The 20,511-nt window shown below is 47.6% G+C and overlaps 1 protein-coding gene across 2 annotated transcripts in view; it reads left to right on the top strand.

Moving 5' to 3' along the window:
• Positions 1–20,511, top strand: part of Slc25a48 (solute carrier family 25, member 48) — a 59,243-nt gene that overhangs the window by 24,210 nt on the left and 14,522 nt on the right. Inside the window, exons 5-8 of one of the 2 annotated variants that reach the window (XM_039096450.2) lie at positions 11,528–11,770; positions 13,762–13,895; positions 19,375–19,505; positions 19,958–20,304. In XM_039096450.2, the coding sequence (XP_038952378.1) occupies positions 11,528–11,770; positions 13,762–13,895; positions 19,375–19,497 (500 nt within the window). In that variant the 3' untranslated portion in view covers positions 19,498–19,505; positions 19,958–20,304. Of the gene's footprint in view, positions 1–11,527; positions 11,771–13,761; positions 13,896–19,374; positions 19,506–19,957; positions 20,305–20,511 lie in introns of those variants that run through there. The other variant, XR_010059371.1, reaches the window with a different exon arrangement.

Here is a 20,511-nt window from a genome sequence, read left to right as displayed (position 1 = left end):
AATAACATTTAAGATCTGGGGTGGGAGTGTCTCCCATTGAGGGGGCAGTGTGGAGCAATGGTCAGCAGCAGGAACTAGTGTGTTGTGGCGAGGTGAGTAATCTGGAGAGTAGGAGCTCTGGGAGACATGGGGTGAGTTGGGAAGAGCTTCTTAGCCAAGGTTGAGTGAGATGCTGCCCCTCAGTGAAGCAGCTTGGGCGGCAGAGCGAGCCCACCAGAGCTGTGCCACAGGACAGCTGATCTCACAGCATTGGGTGCAGGTGCTTGGATTGTGGGACTCACTTGTGTTTCCCCAGATGTTTGAGATGACACCGGTAATTAACTCAGCTGTGCTACGCTTGGCATCTAGGAGCAGATTCCTGAGACTCTGGGGATGTACGGTGGTAGTGGGACATGTCCTTGGGGGGATTGACATTTGAGGAAGAGATGGAGTTGAGAAGGGAAAGACTTTCTCCTCCAAGTTGGGAGGGGAGGAGGAAATAGACTTTGAGGGTGAGAAGAAGGATGCGGAGGGTGTGCTGGACTCGGTGCCATCACAGGGACCGAGCTGGACCAGGGGCCAGAATACAGCTAGGGCCCTTTCATGCCAGTAGGGGATGAACAGTGAGCAGAAGAGAAGGGCACCTGAGAACTGGACCCAGGCAGTTTGGGCATTCTAGAACACAAGATCTGTGTAGCAACAGAGATGGGAAGAGACCTGTTTTCTTGCTTCACTGGGTCCTCAGAGGTCCCCAGTTGGAGTAAGACAAATCTGATGCTTCTGTACTCCTGGGTACATCAGCTTCTCTTTCACAGAATAGCTGGATTGCTGCTGTACACATGTGTGGCTACCAAATATACCACATACGCACATGTGCACACCTCATATGCACACCACACATGCACAGATGCACACTACACATGTGAACATGCACATATACACCATACATGCACACCGAGAAAGCACATCACACATACACACACATGCCAACACACATGTATGCACAATGCATACCACACATGCACACACATGCCAACACACATGTATATACAATGCATACCACACATGCACACACGTGCCAACACACATGTATAACATGTGCCCACCACACATGTACATGCAGGTGCACACACATGCACACAACACATGTTCACTACACATGGACACACATGCATACCACACATGTACACACATGTGTGCACACACACATGCCAACACATGTATACACACAGACACACCACAGTACACACACATGCCAACACACGCAATACATGCACAGACATGTACATATGCACACATGCACACCATGCACATACACACATGTACACACACATGCACACCGCACATACTCTACTCTTCTCCAGCTGGGAGGTGCAGCAGATGTTTTAAGATTTATTAAGTGAGAACTCATTAATGATAGCTCCTTCACTCACTTCCTAAATAAGGAAACAATGTGCAAAGTCAGGAGCTCTGGGAACATAGGAGACTTAAAAACCCCAGACACATTCCACCCTTGATAGTCTGGCTGGGCTTCTCCAGGAGGCTCTGAGATGCCAACAGGAAGTGGGGGCTGGGGCACTGGCAGCCTAGAAGTAGAAGAAGGAGGTCTAAGAGGCTGTGCACTGAGCATTAACACCTTAGTTAAAGTTGCATGTGTCGGAGGTACATCGTGGCATTTGCTGCTGCTGTTTTGAAATTGACGGACAAGACTAAGTGTTGTCCTGAGTCTTGACGCTGGCCTTGAACGTTCTTGTTCCCAGATAGTTATCAGCGTCTTGATTTAGGTGGTGAAGTTGACAGGTGTATCCTTTCAGAATCCAGATTCCTATCAGGACAGGACAATAAATGTAGGAGTGGCCCCACTGTTTCCCTTGAGCACAGTGCGTTCTCAGAACACTCACTTCAGTGAAGTGTGTCTGTAACGCTCTTTCTGTCATTAAGCCAAGGAACAGAGCAGTTCATTCATCTCTGTCCCCTCTTTATAGATGAAGAAACAAAGGCCTATGGAGTCTGGTCTCTTGAACATGGTTGTTCAGGAAGCAATAACCGAACAGGAGTGGGCATGCTGGTGTGGTTTTAATGCAGGGTTCTTTCTGCTGAAGCTCCTGACTCTCTTGGAACCCCCAGGTCCTGGGGAAACTGGACTCTTGAGAGACAATAGCTAGTGAAGGGCTTCCCAGCCGAGAAGTTCCTGGCATGTGATCTGAGGGGTCTGCCAGCTGCTCCTACCCAAACCCAACACCAAGACGGGGTAAAGGCAGTTTGTCTGTCCAGAGAACCTGTGGGATGCCTCTGTTACCTTAGACCCGTGGATAAGAACATGACGCGGGGGATTTCTAGTGTTTCAAGCCTCAGGCCAAGATCAGAGCCAATTTTTGTTGAACGCCAAGCGGATGAACCCGTGGCCTTGGTGTGGGGACCTGCCCAGGTCTGCCAGTCTCGTGTGTATGGAATGAAGCTGAAGTGCTCAGGGTCCCAGACCACAGCTTCCTACCAAGAGGAGGCCGCCTGTCCCAGAAAGGGTGTTTGCTTTCTGTTGCTATGATAATGTAATAACCCAAAGCAACTTGTGGGGAAAAGCGTTTATTTCCTCTCGTCTCTTACATTCCATCATGAAGGTTAGTCAGGAGGCTAGAAACTTCACAACAGGAACTGTACACAGGGACTGAAGAAGACCCAGGGAGGAGCACCGGCTTGCTCTCTGTCTTTTAGGGTTTCTATTACTCAGCAAACCACCATGACCAAAAGTAAGTTGGGGAGGAAAGGGCTTATTCAGTTTACACTCCAGCTTGGAGTCCATTACTAGGGGAAGTCAGGACAGGAACTCAAGCAGGGCAGATGCCTGGAGGCAGGAGCTGATGCAGAGGCCATAGAGGGGTGCTGCTTACTGGCTTGCTTCCCATGACTTGGTCAGCCTGCTTTCTTATAGGACCCCGGACTGCCCAGGGGCGGCCCCACCCACAATTGGCTGGGCCCTCCCTCATCAATGACCAATTAGAAAATGTCTCACAGCTGGATCTTATGGAGACATTTTCTCAATTAAGGTTCTTTCCTTTCAGATAACTCTATCTTGTGTGTCAGGTTGACCTAAGAGGGGCTAGCACACTCTCCATGGCTTGCTCAGCTCGACTTTATACCACCTCAGACCAGGTCCGCCACCACTCATGGTGGGCTAGGCCGTTTCCATATCAGTTGTTAATCAAGATTGTCCCTCAGGCAATTTGATGGAGTCATTTTCTCAATCCAGAACCCCTCTTACGAGACGGCTCCAGCCTGTGTCAATTTGACAGACAGACAATGAAAAAGTAACCATCCCCAAGGAGAAGACAGCATACAGGGAAATAGAAGTGTCAAATGCAGATATCTGGCCCCCTCAAAACAAAACAAGCAAAACAGAAAGCATCCTTTAGAGGCATGAGAGAGACCAGAGAAGGGATGGCCAGAGATGAAGCCAGCAAACAGGACACTTCTGGAAGAGCCGTAGGACCAGTTAGCCACAGCCTTCTGTCAAAGCAGTCATGACAGGCCAAACTGATGATGTAGACCTGTAGATTAATGTGAGTCTCCCAACCTTGGGTGAAATGGATGTAGCAGAAGGGTCCTTTCTCTTGTTTCAAACATCCTGCCAGTCTCTGCATAGGGCAGCAGTTCTCAACCTGGGTCATGACTCCTTTGGGGGTTGCCTATCAGACCTCCCACATGTCAGACCGTTCCATTACAATTCATAACAGTGGCAAAACTCACAGTTATGAAGTAGCAGTGAGGAAAAAAAATGTTATGGTTGGTGGTCACCCCAGCATGAAAAGTTGGCAGCATCAGGAAGGTTGAAACCAGTGGTGTAGGGGACTTTGAGTTGATGCTAATGGGGCTGTGGGCCTTCTGAGATCTATAATCTATACCAATTAGAGGAAGGTCCACTTAGAGGGAAAGTAACATGTTTTTAACTTAGAGTATCAGTTTCAGCGGCTTCGTCTCAGGGACGAAGCATTCATGATAAGAAATGATCAGAAGTTGTTTTTTTAATGTATATTCTCACTGTAAAAAAGCATGGTCAGAGATATTAAAGTATTTTAGAAAAAAATATTGTTAAATGTTAATCCTTCCATCTACATGGACCCCCCAACTCCTACCCCAGGACCAACCGTGGGAGGCTCAAGATGTTGGTGGGGCATCAGTAGTTTACTGAGCTGAGCAACGGATTCAGCATCCTGAATCTTTCCTTAGCCACCTTGGGCAGACAGCATGGCGGTCCAGGAAATTCGAGCACTTGTTATTTCCGAGAACCATTTCCCCATCATACCTCAAGCCAGCCTATAAGAATCATTCACATTTCGCCTTCACCAACCATAGTTAGTCCGTGCGAGCTACAGAGGACTCTCACCCAGGGCTTTCCTGCAGCCAGTGGTGGGGACTCCAGGCCACACCCTCGGGGTCAAGGTCTAAAGCTCAGGGTACTGCAGGGTCAACTTTTTGGAACTCTTGTTGTTTCCTGGAAGAAAATCCCAGAAGCTACCCAGCAGCTGAGTATTGACCTGGCGTCGTTTTCCCCGGCTCCTACCATTGCTGCTGAGTTGATAAATAAAATGCATGGTCTCCATCCTTTTATAGCCTCCCTTGGCCTGGGAATTGTGGGTATTGTGATGTTTTCGAATAGGCCTAAAACTGCAGTGTCATCAGGTGATGACACATTTTTGTGGTCCTGATGTGTTAAAGCCCTTGAACCTGTGCAGGTGGATGCTAAACAGGCGCCACCCCAGAGGTGGTTTCCTGCCCCTTGAGCACTTCCTTGATGACACTGTGGTGTTCTTTAACCTTAGGAGAGCATTGCAGGCTGTGGAACATCATGGTAGGTGTGGCTCTCTAGGCGGGTGCGACTGTCATAAGAGCTAAGCTTTTTCTTGAGTGTAAATCTAGAATCAAACTGAACAAGGGCAGAAGGCTTGAGGAGGCACGGACTGGGACTCAGGGAAAGGAGGTTAAAAACATGAAGAAACCAGGAGCCAAACACCTCACTAAAAGAACAAGGAACCCCAGACACACCCTGGATGAGGATGGTCCTATAGCAAGAAGCCGTTTCCTCCTGACCATCGGCGTCATGAGAATGTCATAGATGGAAAGACCTTTGTGGAGGAGAAACACGCTATCAGGGATATCAAGAGGTCAAACGGCAGCCTCGTCAAAGATGATAGATTAGATAAGGGCATAATCAGTGTCAAGTGAACCCGATTACTAAGGCTAGCAAGATGACCGTCTCAACCCTTAGCACGAGAGAAGTGTTTAGGGTTACACATTCAGTGCATACAGCCCCCCTGAAAGAGGTCACAAAGATAAAGTCATGCGGCCAGAGAGAAGTGCTCTGAATGTGGTGGGACTAAGGACCAGATGCACCATGGGTAGAAGGTCTAGGACATCAGTCCTGGCTGTGAAGTCCTGGGTCCCAAGGCTGTGCTAGGAGTATAGATGGGGGTGGGGACGGTGGTGAACACAGACCTGAGGCAGAAGTTGCATCCCTCTCCTTTGCGCACTCCTGTGCTGCTGCTGCAGCTGCAGAGTGAGAGCAGGAGCCAGAGAGCGGCAGACGGAGACCGCCATGATCCACCAGCCTCACAGTTGCACGTGAAACTCACTGTGGCAGGGCGCCTGTCTAAACTGTCCTGGTTCAACGCCTACCCTAAACCCTAGTTTTACAGCTTTGAACCATCCTTGCAGACTGCGATTCCTCCTATTAGCAATCCCCCCCCCCCGAAACACCACAGCAGGGACAGAATTTAAAACCCACCCCAGTCAAGGAAGGAGGACTGACTGATTTTTGATCTGGACTTTCTGAGGCGATGTGTTTTTATTTTTTTTTTCTTTGTTTCCTTTAGCCTTGTTAATGTATAATCCTGATGTTTCTGCGATTCCGTCTCCGTCCTCTGGTTTGGGTTTGATTACGGCTTGGTCAGGTTTTATGACTGTTGTGTGTTTTTCCACCTGCTCTCCTGTTAGTGCTTCACGGTTCTTTCTGAGAGTAGCTATTGCTCTCCTCCATTCCTGTGTCATTTCTTCTCTCTCAGCCCCCGCCCCTGAGCTTTCTCCCCTCACGTCTTAATTCAAGCCTTCCATGGCTTTAATGATCTTTGAGCTCAGTGTACCCTAAACTTACCCCAGCTCCCTTTCCTTGGCCGCTGCTTCAACTTTCTTCTCAGCTGATGAGATTCCGCTCCCAGCCCACTTCCCTCCACTGCTGATCTCAGCAACCAGGGCTCTTGCAGATGCCGCACGGCCCTTGTTTCTCATCCCTCAATTATTATTGAAGTCAAATGGATGGCTCTTTTCAACCTGCCACTGTAACGTGTGTGACGTGGTCCTATCCCGCTGTTGCGGCTCACGCTCTCGGAGTAATAGAGGCTGCCTGGTGCCTTATGTGCATGGATTGAGGGTTTAACTGCTAAATTACACACTCGCCCCACCATACTCTGGCCCCACTTTGAACATTGCAGTTAATTCCGCAGAAATAATCGAGCTGATAACATCTAACAAACTCACAAAAGCCCAGATGCCTGAGTCCTAGCACAGGCTATGTAAGGAGCACGAAAGAATTGTAAACATGTTTAATGAAATCAGGGAATACAAGTAAACTATCAAATGAACTGAAATAGACTCCAGATAAATAAATGAAGAAAGAGTCAGACAGGAGTTGATGTTGGAACTCGGTGGTATATTAAAATTTAAGAAATGGAGGTTTTACTAAGTCAAAAAACAGAACAAACCAACCCAACAAAAACCCTCTCTTTATACAGCCCCACCAGCAGAATGGATCAAATAGAAGGCAGACTATCAGGGGTGGAAGACAGATGTTAGAACATCCAGACATTGACAAAGATAAAGTAATAAAACATGGACAGAACACATGAAATCTATTGGACACCGTTAAAAGATGAAATGTAGAAGTTATGAAAAAACCGTAAGTCGTGGGTGCTAGACCTTCAATCTAAAGGTTTATACAATGTATTCAACAAAACCACAGCTCCAAGTCCCCAAATACAGAGAAACAGACGACCATAGAACCAGGAGGCATTTAGAATACTAAGCAGACAAGACCAGAAAAGAACCAACTGACTTCACATTTCAGCTACAACACTAAACCAAGAGAGCACAGAAAATATTCAAAGCTGAGAGAAGCACACACACACGCAAAAAGATACCCATGGAGGCACAAGACTCCAGAGTGCCAAATACTACTAAGGGAAAAACAAAACAAAAACAAATAAACAAAAAAAAAAACCCCAAACCAAAAACCAACCAACCAACCAGAAAACCCTGGAGATAATCAACAAACTTGATTTCAAGTTGTACCACAGAGTCGTAAGAACAACAACAAAACCTATGTAGACCATAGAACCAGACCAGAACAGACCAGAAGAACAACAGAACAGAGGACCCATCTGTAGACTCTCACAGCTATGGACAATTGATTTTTGACAAAGATACCAAAAATACTGGAGAAAAGCATAGCCTCTTCAACAAATGGTGCTGGTAAACTGGATAGCCACATTTAGGAGAATGAAACTGAATTCTGATCTCTCTCTCTCTCTCTCTCTCTCTCTCTCTCTCTCTCTCCATATATATATATATATGTATATGTATGTATATATATATATGTATATATGTATATATCATTCAAGGATCAACTCCAGATGGAGCATTAGAGGGAAAACTCTTAACACTTTAAGATATCAACATGGGCAAGGACTTTCTGATTTTTAAATGTTTGTTTAGAGTTGGAAGAGACACATGCCATACCACACGCATGAGGAGTTATGAGAACTGTTTTCCATTCTGTTGGTCCTAGGAGATCCAACCCAGGCCATCAGCCTAGGCAGTAAGCATCTCTACCCACTGAGCCATCTCGCTGGTCTATGGAAGACGTTCAGGATGGGACTCTGATCACTCAGGGATTAATGCTAACAATTGACAAGCAAGTTTTCCTGAAATTAAAAAGTTTCTGTAAACAAGGAAACAGCTGAGTGTCGAGACAGCCCACAGAAACGGAGTGGATCCTTGATGGCTAGATATCTAACAGAGGGTTAATACTTGGGTTATAAAAAGGTCTCGATAATAAATCAAGCAACCTACTCAATAAATGGCCTGGTGAAATGAGTAGACACTTGCCAAATACATGGCCAATAAACATATGAAAACATCCACCCATCAGAGAAACACCAATTAAAGTACATTGAAATTCTAGCTCCGGTTGGAAAGGCAAGTGTTAAGAAAACAATAGCTGGGCCGCTTGTCGATGGTGCACGCCTTTAATTCCAGTACTTGGGAGGTAGAGGCAGGTGGGTCTCTGAGTTCAAGGCCAGCCTGGTCTACAGAGAGAGTTCCAGGACTGCCAGGGCTACACAGAGAAACCATGTTTCAAAAAACCAACCAAACAAGTGAAACAAAAAGAAACAAAACAAAACAAAAAGAAAGGCTGGAGAGGATGTTGGTTTTGGAGAAGATGTTGGTTTTCGATAGAAACATAAATTAGCCTAACCACTGTGGAAATCACTGTGGAGGTTTCTCACAAACTAAAAGCCAGGCAGCTGAACCACTCCTGGGTGTTTGCCTAGAGCACTAAGTGAACACCCGACAGGACCACCTGCACACCAGTGCTTATTGCAACATGGCCAACGTGGCTGAGCTTCCGGGTCAGCCCAGATTGCCACAGCAGGGTACACAAAGGAAGTGTAGTTGGTTGTGCAGTAGAATAGTTTGAGCTGCAAAGAATAAAGTTATGTCGTTTACAGGACAGTTGAATCAACTGGATATAATCTAGTAAGTAAATTAAGTCAGTTTCAGGAAAAAAAAAGATTCCATGTTTTCTCTCCGTTGTGGCTCTCCTACTTTATACAGGTGCATACAATCAAGCATGGCATGCAGGAAGTAAGGCTGAGTAAGGGAAAATGGAGTGAAGAGGTGAGAGGGGCGGGCAGCAGGGCATGGGGCTAGCATGCTCAAAGGATGTCACACACTTGCGTGAAGTTGTCTTATGTAACCGAGATGCAGTCACTGCCTTGCTACAGGTCTCGAACTGTGAGGCTAACAAGTCATTGAGAGACCCCCACCCTCCACCCCCACACTTTAAGACAAAGTAAACCTTTTCAGAGGTTAATCACCTTGGATATTTTGTTACAGTACTGCCAAGTCAGCAAGTGTTCATAGTTGGAGTTTGGGTTGGTGTGTCAGCATCTGGTGGTTGTCTTCACTCCTGTCATAACTTCTAGTGTGGTCTATGTTTTACTGGCTCATATATTGCTTTAATAGCCACAAATGAGTATTATAAGCCAATAACCACTGCTTGTGTTATAGCGCCTAGGAGACGAAGAGGATTTTCTTATTGCTAACTCAGGGGCGGAAAGAGGGTAACTGGAAGGGTTTACTGACAGACAGGGCTAGCTGGCTGATCTGCCAAACTAGCAGATCATTATCTGGACACCGCCTTTCAATCAGTAACTCCGGAGAGCCACCCTGTGGAAGCTGATTTAGAGGAGCCTTGACTCCTGGGTCAGGATCAGCCGTGCCTAGAGAAGGGCATACTCAGCCAGTGTTTCCACAGCCAGACAGCGACACCTGTTTGGTCTCAGGCAAAATTCCCACGATAACACCGTGATGTCGTCATGGTTTGGGGAAAGAACCATCTCTTGGGGCCTCTCAAGGGCCACAATGTCTGCTCTTTCTCACCCCCTCCAACTTCCTTCCTCCACACAGGGGGAAATGCATTCACAGGAGTTTGCTCAGACAGGTTTCTCAGGCCAGTGTAGCCTCCCCTCGCTCTTAAGGATATCTGAGGGTGAGTTATAGTCTGCATCCTTCGCTCTAACCTCAACTACACAGCCTATGAGGTTGAATGCTTGCAGGAGAGAGATGAGAATGTTGACTTGGGAGAGAGCTCCCAGGATGACAGGTCGCTTCCTGTCTACAGTGTGCAACAAGACCCAATCAGATGCCGGGATCAGGGGTTGAATCCTGGCTCAGACAGTGTTGTGGTTGTGACTGGGTCTCATAATCCATCCCGAACACATCATGTTAGTAGGGCTCTTCAGAAGTAACACTGAGCGCCACTGGGTCTGTACATGAAGGCTTTTCTGACCATGAGCCACAAGGGAGGATGATGGGTAGCCTCTGGGAGGATCGGCTGGCAGAGCAAGTAAGGCTCTGCTGTTCTCTATACCCCTAGACATGCTAAGAGAGAGCAGACCACAGCCAGGCAGCATAAACCCCCAGGCCTGAAAGTGTCATGGGGGATCCACCAGAGAAGACTGCTTAGGCATGGGTTTAAGCCAACAGGAAGTCTTTATTAGCCTCTGGTGACTACACTCGGTGTTTGGGAGATTCCTGAAGCCTGAGCCTTTCTCAGGGTGAGATTTTAAGCACAAAGCCCTTCTCTTGGGTTGACATACTTCAGCTAACGAGAACAGTCAGCCAGAAGCAGAACTATCGATGACAAACATCAAGGTTAATACATGTAAGGACTTCCCCAAAGCTGTGGACTTTGATGGATTGGGTCTTTGTTTTCATTTTGGCAGGCGGTGCTGCCTACGTGCTGAGTTTTGCAGCCTGAATGGCTTTTCCATCATGGAGTCAGGTTGTGCTAAGATCTGGGGCCTGTTACAAAAGGAGATAGAATCCAGGGCCCTTGAGGTTGAGGGTCATTGATGCTGCCTTACAGCTGTTTTAGGGCACAGCCAAAGTCAGAGCTGGCATGGGTCAGAGCATGCTCATCCTCTAGCCAGCCAGTGGACCCCATCAATGACCATGGGCTAACTTACTGAATCCCACACTATTCCAGTCGCCACACCAAGGACTTGGCATGTTACCTGCCTTGTCTTTTGTATTTGAAAACAAGAGCAGAAAATGCCGACATTTGCTAAGTGGGGGAGGAGGGTTTGCATCCATGACAGGCTGATTTCAAATAGAATTTTAATTTACCACACTGGGTACATTCTCATTCTCATTCTCTCTCTTCCTCTCGCCCCACCCCTGTCTGTCTGTCTGTCTGTCTGTCTGTCTCTCTCTCTCTCTCTCTCATTTACACACACACACACACACAGTTTTGGGGAGACAGAGGTAGATAGATAGATGATTGATAGATAGATGATAGATAGATAGATATATAGATGGATAGATAGATAGATAGATAGATAGATAGATAGATAGAATAAGAAGGACTATCAGTGCCCCATCAAGAGAGAGCCTGACTTGACTGTCTTCAATGATCCCAGGCAGTCTTCAACCATAGCCACTTAGAAATGCACAGTGAAGGTTGACCAGAAGGCTCCAAGAATCCCAGGGCAACTTGGGCTTGTATTGTCTCCAGCCTGGTATACAGGTTGCCAGGGCTCCTTCCTGGAGCCTCGGCATTCTGGTGTAAGTTGCCAAGGGTGACAGACAGCATGGTAAACATGAACGAGCCATGTGAGTAGGAACTGTCAATGGGCCGCACCAGCTGTGGTGCCAGGGGCTAGCCAGTCTCTTACCTGCCTGGTCACTTGGCACCTTCTCCCTCCTGTCTTTTCAGCCAGCCACGGATTGAAGTCCAGGGCAGTGGCAGCTTACCAGGGACCGGTGCACTGCTTTGCAACCATTGTGCGGACAGAGGGCCTGACAGGACTGTACCGGGGAGCCAGCGCCATGCTGTTAAGGGACATCCCAGGATATTGCTTCTACTTTATTCCCTATGTGTTCCTAAGTGACTGGATCACACCTGAGGCCTGCACGGGGCCCAGCCCCTACGGAGTGTGGCTGGCAGGAGGCATTGCTGGTAAGCACCCCCACTTCTCCCATCCCCTTCCCCCCCCCCCCCCCCCCCCCCCCCGTCTATAGAAGTCCCATCCCTGGGTTCTGGGCCTGCCACAGCAACGGTAAAGCACAGAGGCCGCCACCATAACCTTCCCAGTCCTGAGGAGACAGGCCTCATCCAGCCAGATATGCAGGGCCTTCTTTTCACTGACCTTGGATTACACCTAGTGAAGAGAATGACCCTTTGACCGCTCATGTCCTTCCCTCCAGGGCTGTGAGAATCCCTGTGTGAATTTGCTGGACTCTGAGGCAATGGGTGCATTCTAGCATGTTCTCCGTGGCAGGCATTGCTGAGCGTTGGGAGAAACTGTTGTCTCTGTTCACTTTCACTAAATGTTGGGCTTCGTTAGGTATGGGAGGGGGAGTCAGTCTCCACACTGCCCTGAGATACCTAGGGGCACGGCAGTCACAAAAATATAAGGCTAGCCACACTTGTTCATTTTGTTACCTCCTATGCTGCACCACAACCCCAGTTCACTCAGAGGGACATCCGTGTGCACTAAGTGCTTTGCACACTTTGATGTGGCTCTCTACTGCCTCTCAGGCATCTTCCTCTTCCTCCCCCTCCTCTTCCTCCTCCTCCTCTTTCTCTCCCTTCTCTTCCTCCAAGCTATCTATGTTCTAAGCTCATAGCAAACGTACACAAAGCCCATGCCTCAGTCAAACAATAGTGGTCTGCTCATGGGCCCTGCATGTCTGAGGCTCATCCTTGGAGCCATTCCCAGGGAGAGCCCCCCCAAGTTCCATCTGCACTCACTTAGAGAACATGTGCCAAGGGCTTGCTAACCTTAGTTCGTGACATTCTCACTGTGACCGAGGGATAAGTATCCCAGGCACATGTGGAGAAGTAGCCAGGGGCCCTGGCAAAGACAAGAGAGTGAACACCCAGTCAGAGGCCAGGGCAGAAAGCTAGGGCGTTGGAGGCCTGCACGGGCAGAGGGACCAGGGTGTGCTGAAGTCTCCTTGGTGAGCTGCCAGGCAGCAGCTCCAAAACCTAGCAAGCCAAGTGCCCTGGGCTTTGATATTGCTTTGTTGTCTCTCCCCAGCCAAGAACGTGCCAATTCCTGTGTTAGTAAAAAACAAAACAAGGGGTTGGGGATTTAGCTCAGTGGTAGAGCGCTTGCCTAGGAAGCGCAAGGCCCTGGGTTCAGTCCCCAGCTCCGAAAAAAAGAACCAAAAAAAAACCAAAAAAAAAAAAAAAAAAAAAACAAAAACAAAAAACAAAAAAACAAAACAAAACAACAACAAAAAGCAAAAAATAAATAAATAAAATAAAATAAAAAAACCCGACAGAAAACAAAAAACAAGCAAAAACAAACCACCCCAATTTCCCCAATCCTTTAAAGTCACACAAATGCTCAAACTGGAATTTTTTGAGGCTGATCCAGCGAGGCTGACCCCTTTACGTGATCTCTCAGTTTCATCAGTTTCATGCCACAGACTTCGTAGATTTTACTCAGAAAAAGCCCGTGCCCCATCTTCCCACGCTGGCCCTTCCCCAGCGATCAGTCTTTGTGATAGACAGGCTTCGTTCAGCGCCCCTAGACTCAAATTAAACCCAGCCACAGGCAAGCCTTTGGTCACAGGTCTTACCTTTGCTCTCTGCCTGCTTGGGAGACCGCGGTGTCCTGTGAAGCAGTTGCTAGCCACACGCTGATAATGTAGCTGTGTGAGCGCCGCCATGGTCCGGTCTCCTGCTCCAGGCTCTCCCAGGCCTCATAAACACAGCACTGCTGCCCCGTTTCCAGAGGAGGCGTGGGAGGATTCCGCTAGGTCCATGAGTGGTTGGAGAGAAGGGATCAGAAGTCCTGGCGGGCCTACTTCCCCCACCACTTAAGGGGCAGGGATGGGGAAGGGGAGCAGGGGGCATTGGAGTACAGCACCCTCAAGAAGCCAGGCCGTGAAGACCCAAGACAGCCAGCTCTGACATGTTTGGTTTCCCTGACTACGCAGGGGCAATTTCCTGGGGGACAGCAACACCGATGGATGTCGTGAAAAGCCGAATCCAAGCTGATGGGGTCTATTTAAACAAATACAGGGGAGTCCTGGACTGCATCTCCCAGAGTTACCAGCAAGAAGGCTTTAAGGTAAGCTCCACACAGCCGTCCTGGGTCAGCAGCAGCCTGGAAGAGGGTTTAGACCTTTGGTGGTTTGGCTGGAGGAGGGGACTGGGAGAGCAGGTGCTGGAGGATACCAGCCTGTCCTTGGTTACATTTATTCCTCAGTGTTTCATGTTTTATGAGGCAATTGTGGATGAGACTTCCTCACCCCCCACATCCTGATTTCTTTATCAGCAAGTTTATTATTAATATATGAAAACGTTACTGGATTTTGTACGTTGATTTTGTACCCTGATATTTTGTTTGAAAATATGGATCAAGTTTTGGGATAAAGTACTTAGGTTTTTAAGATCATGCTAATCTGCAAATAGGGACGACTTGACTTCTTCTCTTTTCTATTTGTGTTCTTTTTATTTCCTCTCTTCTCATATTATCTCAGTGAAGACTTCAAGCGCTGCATTGAACAGGAGAGGAGAGAGTGGACACCCTTGTCTCCTTGTAGATTTTAGAGAAACGTCCTCAGTTTCCTCTGATTTGATGTGATTGGCTACAGGCTTGTGGTATATACCCTTTAGTGTGCTGATGTGTGCTCCTTTTCCCGCAGTTTCCTCTAAGGAAGACTTCATGGCTGTTATCATGAAGGGATGTTAAACTTTGGGAAGGCCTTTCCTGGATCTATTGAGATGGTCATGTGATTTCTGTCTATTCACATGTGTTGAATCAAGCCGTCCCTGGAATGAAGCCAACCTGGTCGTGGTGTATGAGCTCATCTTGTTCTTTAATTAAGTTTGCAAGAGTTTTATAGAGAATTTTTATATCTATAATTTCTTCTTGGTTGTCTTTAGCCACTGCTGGTATCAGGGCCGTGCTGCTTCTGTAGGGTGAATTTGGTGGTATGTCTTCCTTTTCTTTTAGAGAAGGTTCCTCAGGCTCTTTAGAAGAATATATATTCTATATCTGTTGGATCATTGATATCTGTTAAATCCATTGACTCTATCTTGTAATTTAAGGTGGAGGGTTTTTGTTTGTTTACTTTTAGGTTGGTGGTTCATCTTTAGCTGAGAGTGGGCTACTTAAGTTACCCACTATCAAAATCTGCATGACCTGTAATTTCCTGTTTAGAGATTGTGTACCATGTGGTGCATCTGTATTTACAATTTCGATGTCTTCTTGATGAACTATCCCCTTCCTTTATAATGCAGTGACCTCAGCATTATAGTCTTATCTACTTTATCAGATGTCAGAACAGCTGATTTTTATCTACCATTCTATGCCAGCTAGTGTTTGTCCTCCACCTTTAGACTCTGGGTGTCGGGTGTGTTTCTTGCAGACAACATACAGCTGGGCTGATCTTTTAGTTCAGTCCGACAGTCTGAATTTCTATATTCATGGGTTGATGGCATTTACATTTAAGGCTAATATTTAGAGGAGCTTAATGACTCCTGTCATCTTGTTGTTATTTTTCTGATTGGTTGGCTTATTGTCTGTTCTTTTGTGTTTCCCTCATTAGTCATGGGGGTTTTGCTGGTTCACTGTGTTGGACACGATGGATTCTCTCCTAGCTCTCCTTTCTTCATCTGTTCTTTTCTGTCACTTATTCTTTTCCAAAGCTCTCTTATGGAGCCTGTCTTTTATCCCCTCTGTGTGCAGTAGTCCTGCATATCTTCTGTGGTGCTGCCCTGGTGGTCTGTAAACACTGGACATCGCAGTTTTGTGCATGGAAGTGTGAGGGCCAGTTGAACTTGGGAACTTGTCTTTCCTATGGTTTATATTGTTGCTTACCCTATGTTAGTTGAGCGTTTCTTGGCTACTAGAGCTGTCTTTATTTTGCTCTGTGTGTGTGTGTGTGTGTGTACACACACACCAGAGCCCTCTGCTGTCTATATTTAGCTTTATAGTCTGTGGACAGGTCAGGTTGCCTCATTCTTCTAAAAACTCCCCAGACTGTACCCCCTGGGATGGCAATAGATAAGTCAGTGGTTCTCAACTTGTAGGTCACAACCCCTTTGGAGGTTGACTGACACAGGGGTCACATATCAGATATCACGCATATCAGAAATTTACATTGTGGTTTATAACAGTAGCAAAATTACAGTTATAAAGTAGCAATGAAAATAATTTTATGATTGGAGGGTCACTACAACATGAGGAACTGTACTAAAGGATTGAGAAGGTTGAGAAACACTGTGCTAGAAGCTCTCACCTGCATATGTTGGCAATGTGAGAAGCAAATGCAGCCCTGAGCCCCTGTCTGTAGTTTGAAGGCCTCCTGGGTAGTAATCAACAGCTGGAAGGATACACCTATCGGTTAAGTATACTGATGGGGCTTCTAAAGCACACAGGTGACTAGAAATTGAGCCATTCACTGACTGGAGCTTTAGGACTATTAAGCTTCAGGGTTATTAGTTAAGGATTCATAAAGGACTCATGCAACCAGGTGATCTGGTCTTCATATTTCAAAGGAGAAACCCAGAAGCCCATAGTTTAGGAACCAACCACTAAGTTACAACCAAAGTAATATCTGATACTTTGGTCCCATTCTCTGCCCACTCCAAGGGTTGTCTTGGGCCATATGTGCTGTCTCCTGAAGGAAGACTTTATTCCCTGAACTGAGGAGGCTGAAGTTGAGCCCTGGATTCCTAGTGGTGTGGTGAAGCTGGAACATGGCTGGTGAGGAGAATTTGTGGTAGTCAAGCTTCATGAGGAGCCAGGGTCGTTTGCCTGGTGGTCCTGACCCTTAGGGGTCTGAGGTCCTAACCCTACTCAAACATTCAGAGCTACCACCGCCTGGACTCCCTCAGCACTGGCAGTTCTTTGGTCATCCTTCACTTGCTCATCCTTCTCACCCACTCACTTGTTCATCTTCGTCATTCATTCACACACTCACTCATGCTTGTCATCCATTCACCTCCTCATCTTTCAGAGACTCACTTAACAAGCAGTTATAGAAGGTCTACTCAGGACTGAGAACCCCATGAGTGCCAAGACCAGGGGAAACCACACCCACAGACTGTGTTCCTTACCCTGTCAGGGTCTACTGAGTCCTAGTCCATGAGGAACATCCTGTGATTAGGAAGGTGCTGTTGTCTCTGGGGTGGCCATGATTGGATAGACAGAGGCTATAAGCAGGTCTGGAGAACATTCAAAGCAGAGGAGACCAGAGGTGGCCTAAAGAGGTAGATGGGACAGACATTCAGCATACAAGACTGGTGCAAGAGTATAGACATGTCCCAGTAGCAGGTAGCCATGGAGGCTTTGTGAGGAGTATCTTGGCCCCGACGTCTTGAATGTTGTTTTATGAAGCAAGCTATGCTCTAGGGCTGGGCCCACTTGGTACTGCCTTGGAGTAGAGTCAAGCCAAGGTTACAGGGAGTCTTGGCACCAGCATGGAATTTCCCCCTTGGAGCTGGACTCAGTTCCTTGCTATTCCTAAATCACTCTGAGTGAGCCTGAGGAATTCCAAGATGGTTAGGCATTTAGGAAGGAGTGCCGATATTACCCACATCCCATGTGGGTCTGCCTGAGTGACTCCAGGATGTGTTCTATCACCCCTTCTCCTAGGCCAAGCTGTATCCTATGGTTGCCAGTGTCCCCCAGACCTGGTCACATACATGACCTTTGCCTCTTTCTGAAAATGAGCCACTCTGTGTCTTGAACTTTGAAATGGTTCTGTGAAGGTTCAGTTCATATCCTGACAGCCCTCTGATCTTGCTTTGGGTAGGGTTTGCCTTTTGAGCATGCAGTTGTCAGAGAAGGCCTTAAGAGGGAGGTTCCAAAGACCCCTCTCTGTTCCTATCATTGCCTGGTAATATTGCCATTGTTCCCAACTGCGCTTATCTAAGAGGCTATCAGTTGCCCATGTTTCTCTGAGTCTACCTGGCATGAAGCAGAAAGATGCGGGGCACAAGGAACTCGGGGGGGGGGCATTACTTAGGGATAGAAGATCAAACACATGTGATTGGTCACGACAGACGCAGGGGCTAGCAGCTACTCCATTCAGACCAGGTGTTGAGCAGTCACTGGGTGCCCTCTGGATCAATGGGCACTAGGAAAGGCTTTATTAAGTGTTGACTGGGTTGTTCTCTAGAATACCCTTTAGCAGCCCAGTGCTGCCACTATTGTAGTTAAATACACTTGTAACCCTCGTGTTTTTCCACTTGTCCACGTTGTTGCCCAAAGTAATGATTCCAAGACTTCTGATAGATAAATATATGCTTAGTCCGGTAGCTTTGGCTCTGTTCCCTGCGTAGTGCATATCTCAGTAATCCAGTTGATTCTAAGTGTGCCACATGACTTGGTACTTTCTTCTCAGTTTCATGTATCTGTCTCCTCCCCAGAGTTTGGGGTGAATCTCCTGCCCTGACTATCTCCCAGAATCCTCTCTCAGTACCGGAACTTCCACCTCCCTATTTCCTGACTATGCTAATAGGCCAATGGCGTTTTATTGACAGGTGATGCTTCTGCACAGTGCAAGATTCTCTCTACAATCTATAATTAGAGATGCTGTCACCTACCTGTGCTGTAACCTTATCCATGCCTATAAAGATGTTGTCACCTACCCACAGTGTCACCTTATCCATGCCTACGATCTTAAGCATTGTCCTTGATCTGTCCTCTACCCCTTTGGGGATCTTTCAGAAAGCACCTGTCACCATCATTATGTGTGGCTGGGTGCTTTTTATCAGCTTCCAGAACCCTGGGGGAGGGAAGAGGGAGGAAGGAAGGAAGAAGGAAGAGAGAGCAACAGAGACAGAGAGAGACAGAGACAGAGAGAAATAGAGACAAAGAGACAGAGACAGAGAGACAGAGAGACAGAGACAAAGAGACAGAGAGAGACAGACAGACAGAGACAGAGAGACAGAGACAAAGAGACAGAGAGAGACAGACAGACAGAGACAAAGAGAGACAAAGAGACAGAGACAAAGAGACAGAGAGAGGGACAGAGAGAGACAGAGACAGAGAGAGACAGACAGACAGAGACAGAGACAAAGAGACAGAGACAAAGAGACAGAGACAAAGAGAGACAGAGACAAAGAGACAGAGACAGAGAGAGACAGACAGAGACAAAGAGACAGAGACAAAGAGACAGAGACAGAGAGACAGAGACAGAGAGAGACAGACAGAGACAGAGACAAAGAGACAGAGAGAGACAGAGACAGAGACAGAGAGACAGAGACAGACAGAGACAGAGACACACACACAGAGAGACAGAACAAATATAAGTGCATATAGACATACCAGTATAGATCTGCTTGGACCTCAGTTTGCTGAAGCCGTCTGTGGATGCACCTCAGAGCCTATGACAACAAGCGACATCTCAGGTGTCGTGGGTTGGAAACACGCCAGCGTCTTTCCACATTCAGATCTTTGGGCTCCAGTCAGGCCAGCAATGGGCTCCCTGCACTTGCGATCATCTCCCTCACCCTCAGAAGCAGTGTTGTCGAGAACGTGGGTTGGCGCTTGGAGGGTCAACCCTGGAATAACGCCCCACCCCTACCCCACAAAGGTCTTTTTCAGGGGCATCACTGTGAATGCTGTACGCGGCTTTCCCATGAGTGCGGCCATGTTCCTCGGGTACGAGCTCTCACTGAAGGCACTCCGTGGCGACCACACCGTAAGAAACAAATGAGCGATCAGGTCAGTGTGCTTTCTTCCTAGCCAGGGTTGAAGCTGGGCCTCTATTCTTCCTGGTCAAACCATTATGAGTTCTCTAAAGTGCCCCTCTGTCCCCTGTGGTAAGTCTAGGAGTGAAGAGGCCTGCCCTCTCACCCGCATGTTGCAATTCTGACATAGCCATGGTTGACATGGTGTGTGGGCCCCCAGTGACTAAGCTGGGTCTAACTCAACGGCGTTTTCACAGCCAGTTCGCCTGCTCTGGGTCCCCTTCGCAGCTTCCAAACCTTGGAGAGAAGTGTGTTTAGCTTCTTTCTTTATTATAGTGATGTCTGATCTGCAGACACTGACCCCATGCCACCCCGTGCCTACACAAGGCCGTCTCCCAACTTCTGACTAAGCCTGATTTACTCCTTTACAAAGCTCTGAAGGACAGGCCACTTACAACACAGGTCTTCTCTTTTCCTTTCTCACAGGGAAGGATCAGTATAGCTCTGCACAGCCGACATCTTGTTCAGATGCTCTCAGCAGTTCTTGGGAATCAATCCATGTTGCCACCTCATCCTCCAGCTAGCCTCCCCTCATCCTGAACACCCCCTTCTCCTTCTCCCTTCACCCCCTGTTCCCTGTGTGTTCCCATGGTGCCTTGAGCCAACTCTGTCTTGGTCTTGGTGACGATAGCTGTTTGTCCTCCAAGGCTACTCGTAGGTCTCCTCCTCCAGGAAGGCAGCTTGATTTCTTCGCTGAGATGTGTTCTGCCCACTACAGGCCCCCTAGCTGCCTTGGTTGCCCTCTGTTCTTCCCAGTGGATGTCCCCGCACAGTAGGTCTCCTCTCTCCACCTTTTTCCTGATGGCGATACTGCCCTTCCCTCCTGCTGCTGCTGCTCCTTCCTGGGCTCAGATTTGTCCCTTGCCAAGCTCAGAAAATGGAAGGATCAGTCACTGGACTTTCATATCAGGCAGAAAGCCTGTTACTCTGCCTCTGTGATAACCAATTCTACTGAGGAGGAAGGCCACCATCAGGGAAGC

The sequence above is a fragment of the Rattus norvegicus genome, chromosome 17 (assembly GCF_036323735.1).
Source record: "Rattus norvegicus strain BN/NHsdMcwi chromosome 17, GRCr8, whole genome shotgun sequence".
Classification (NCBI taxonomy): domain Eukaryota; kingdom Metazoa; phylum Chordata; class Mammalia; order Rodentia; family Muridae; genus Rattus; species Rattus norvegicus.
Note: the sequence above shows the minus strand (reverse complement) of the source record. Positions and strands in the feature narration are given on the sequence as shown.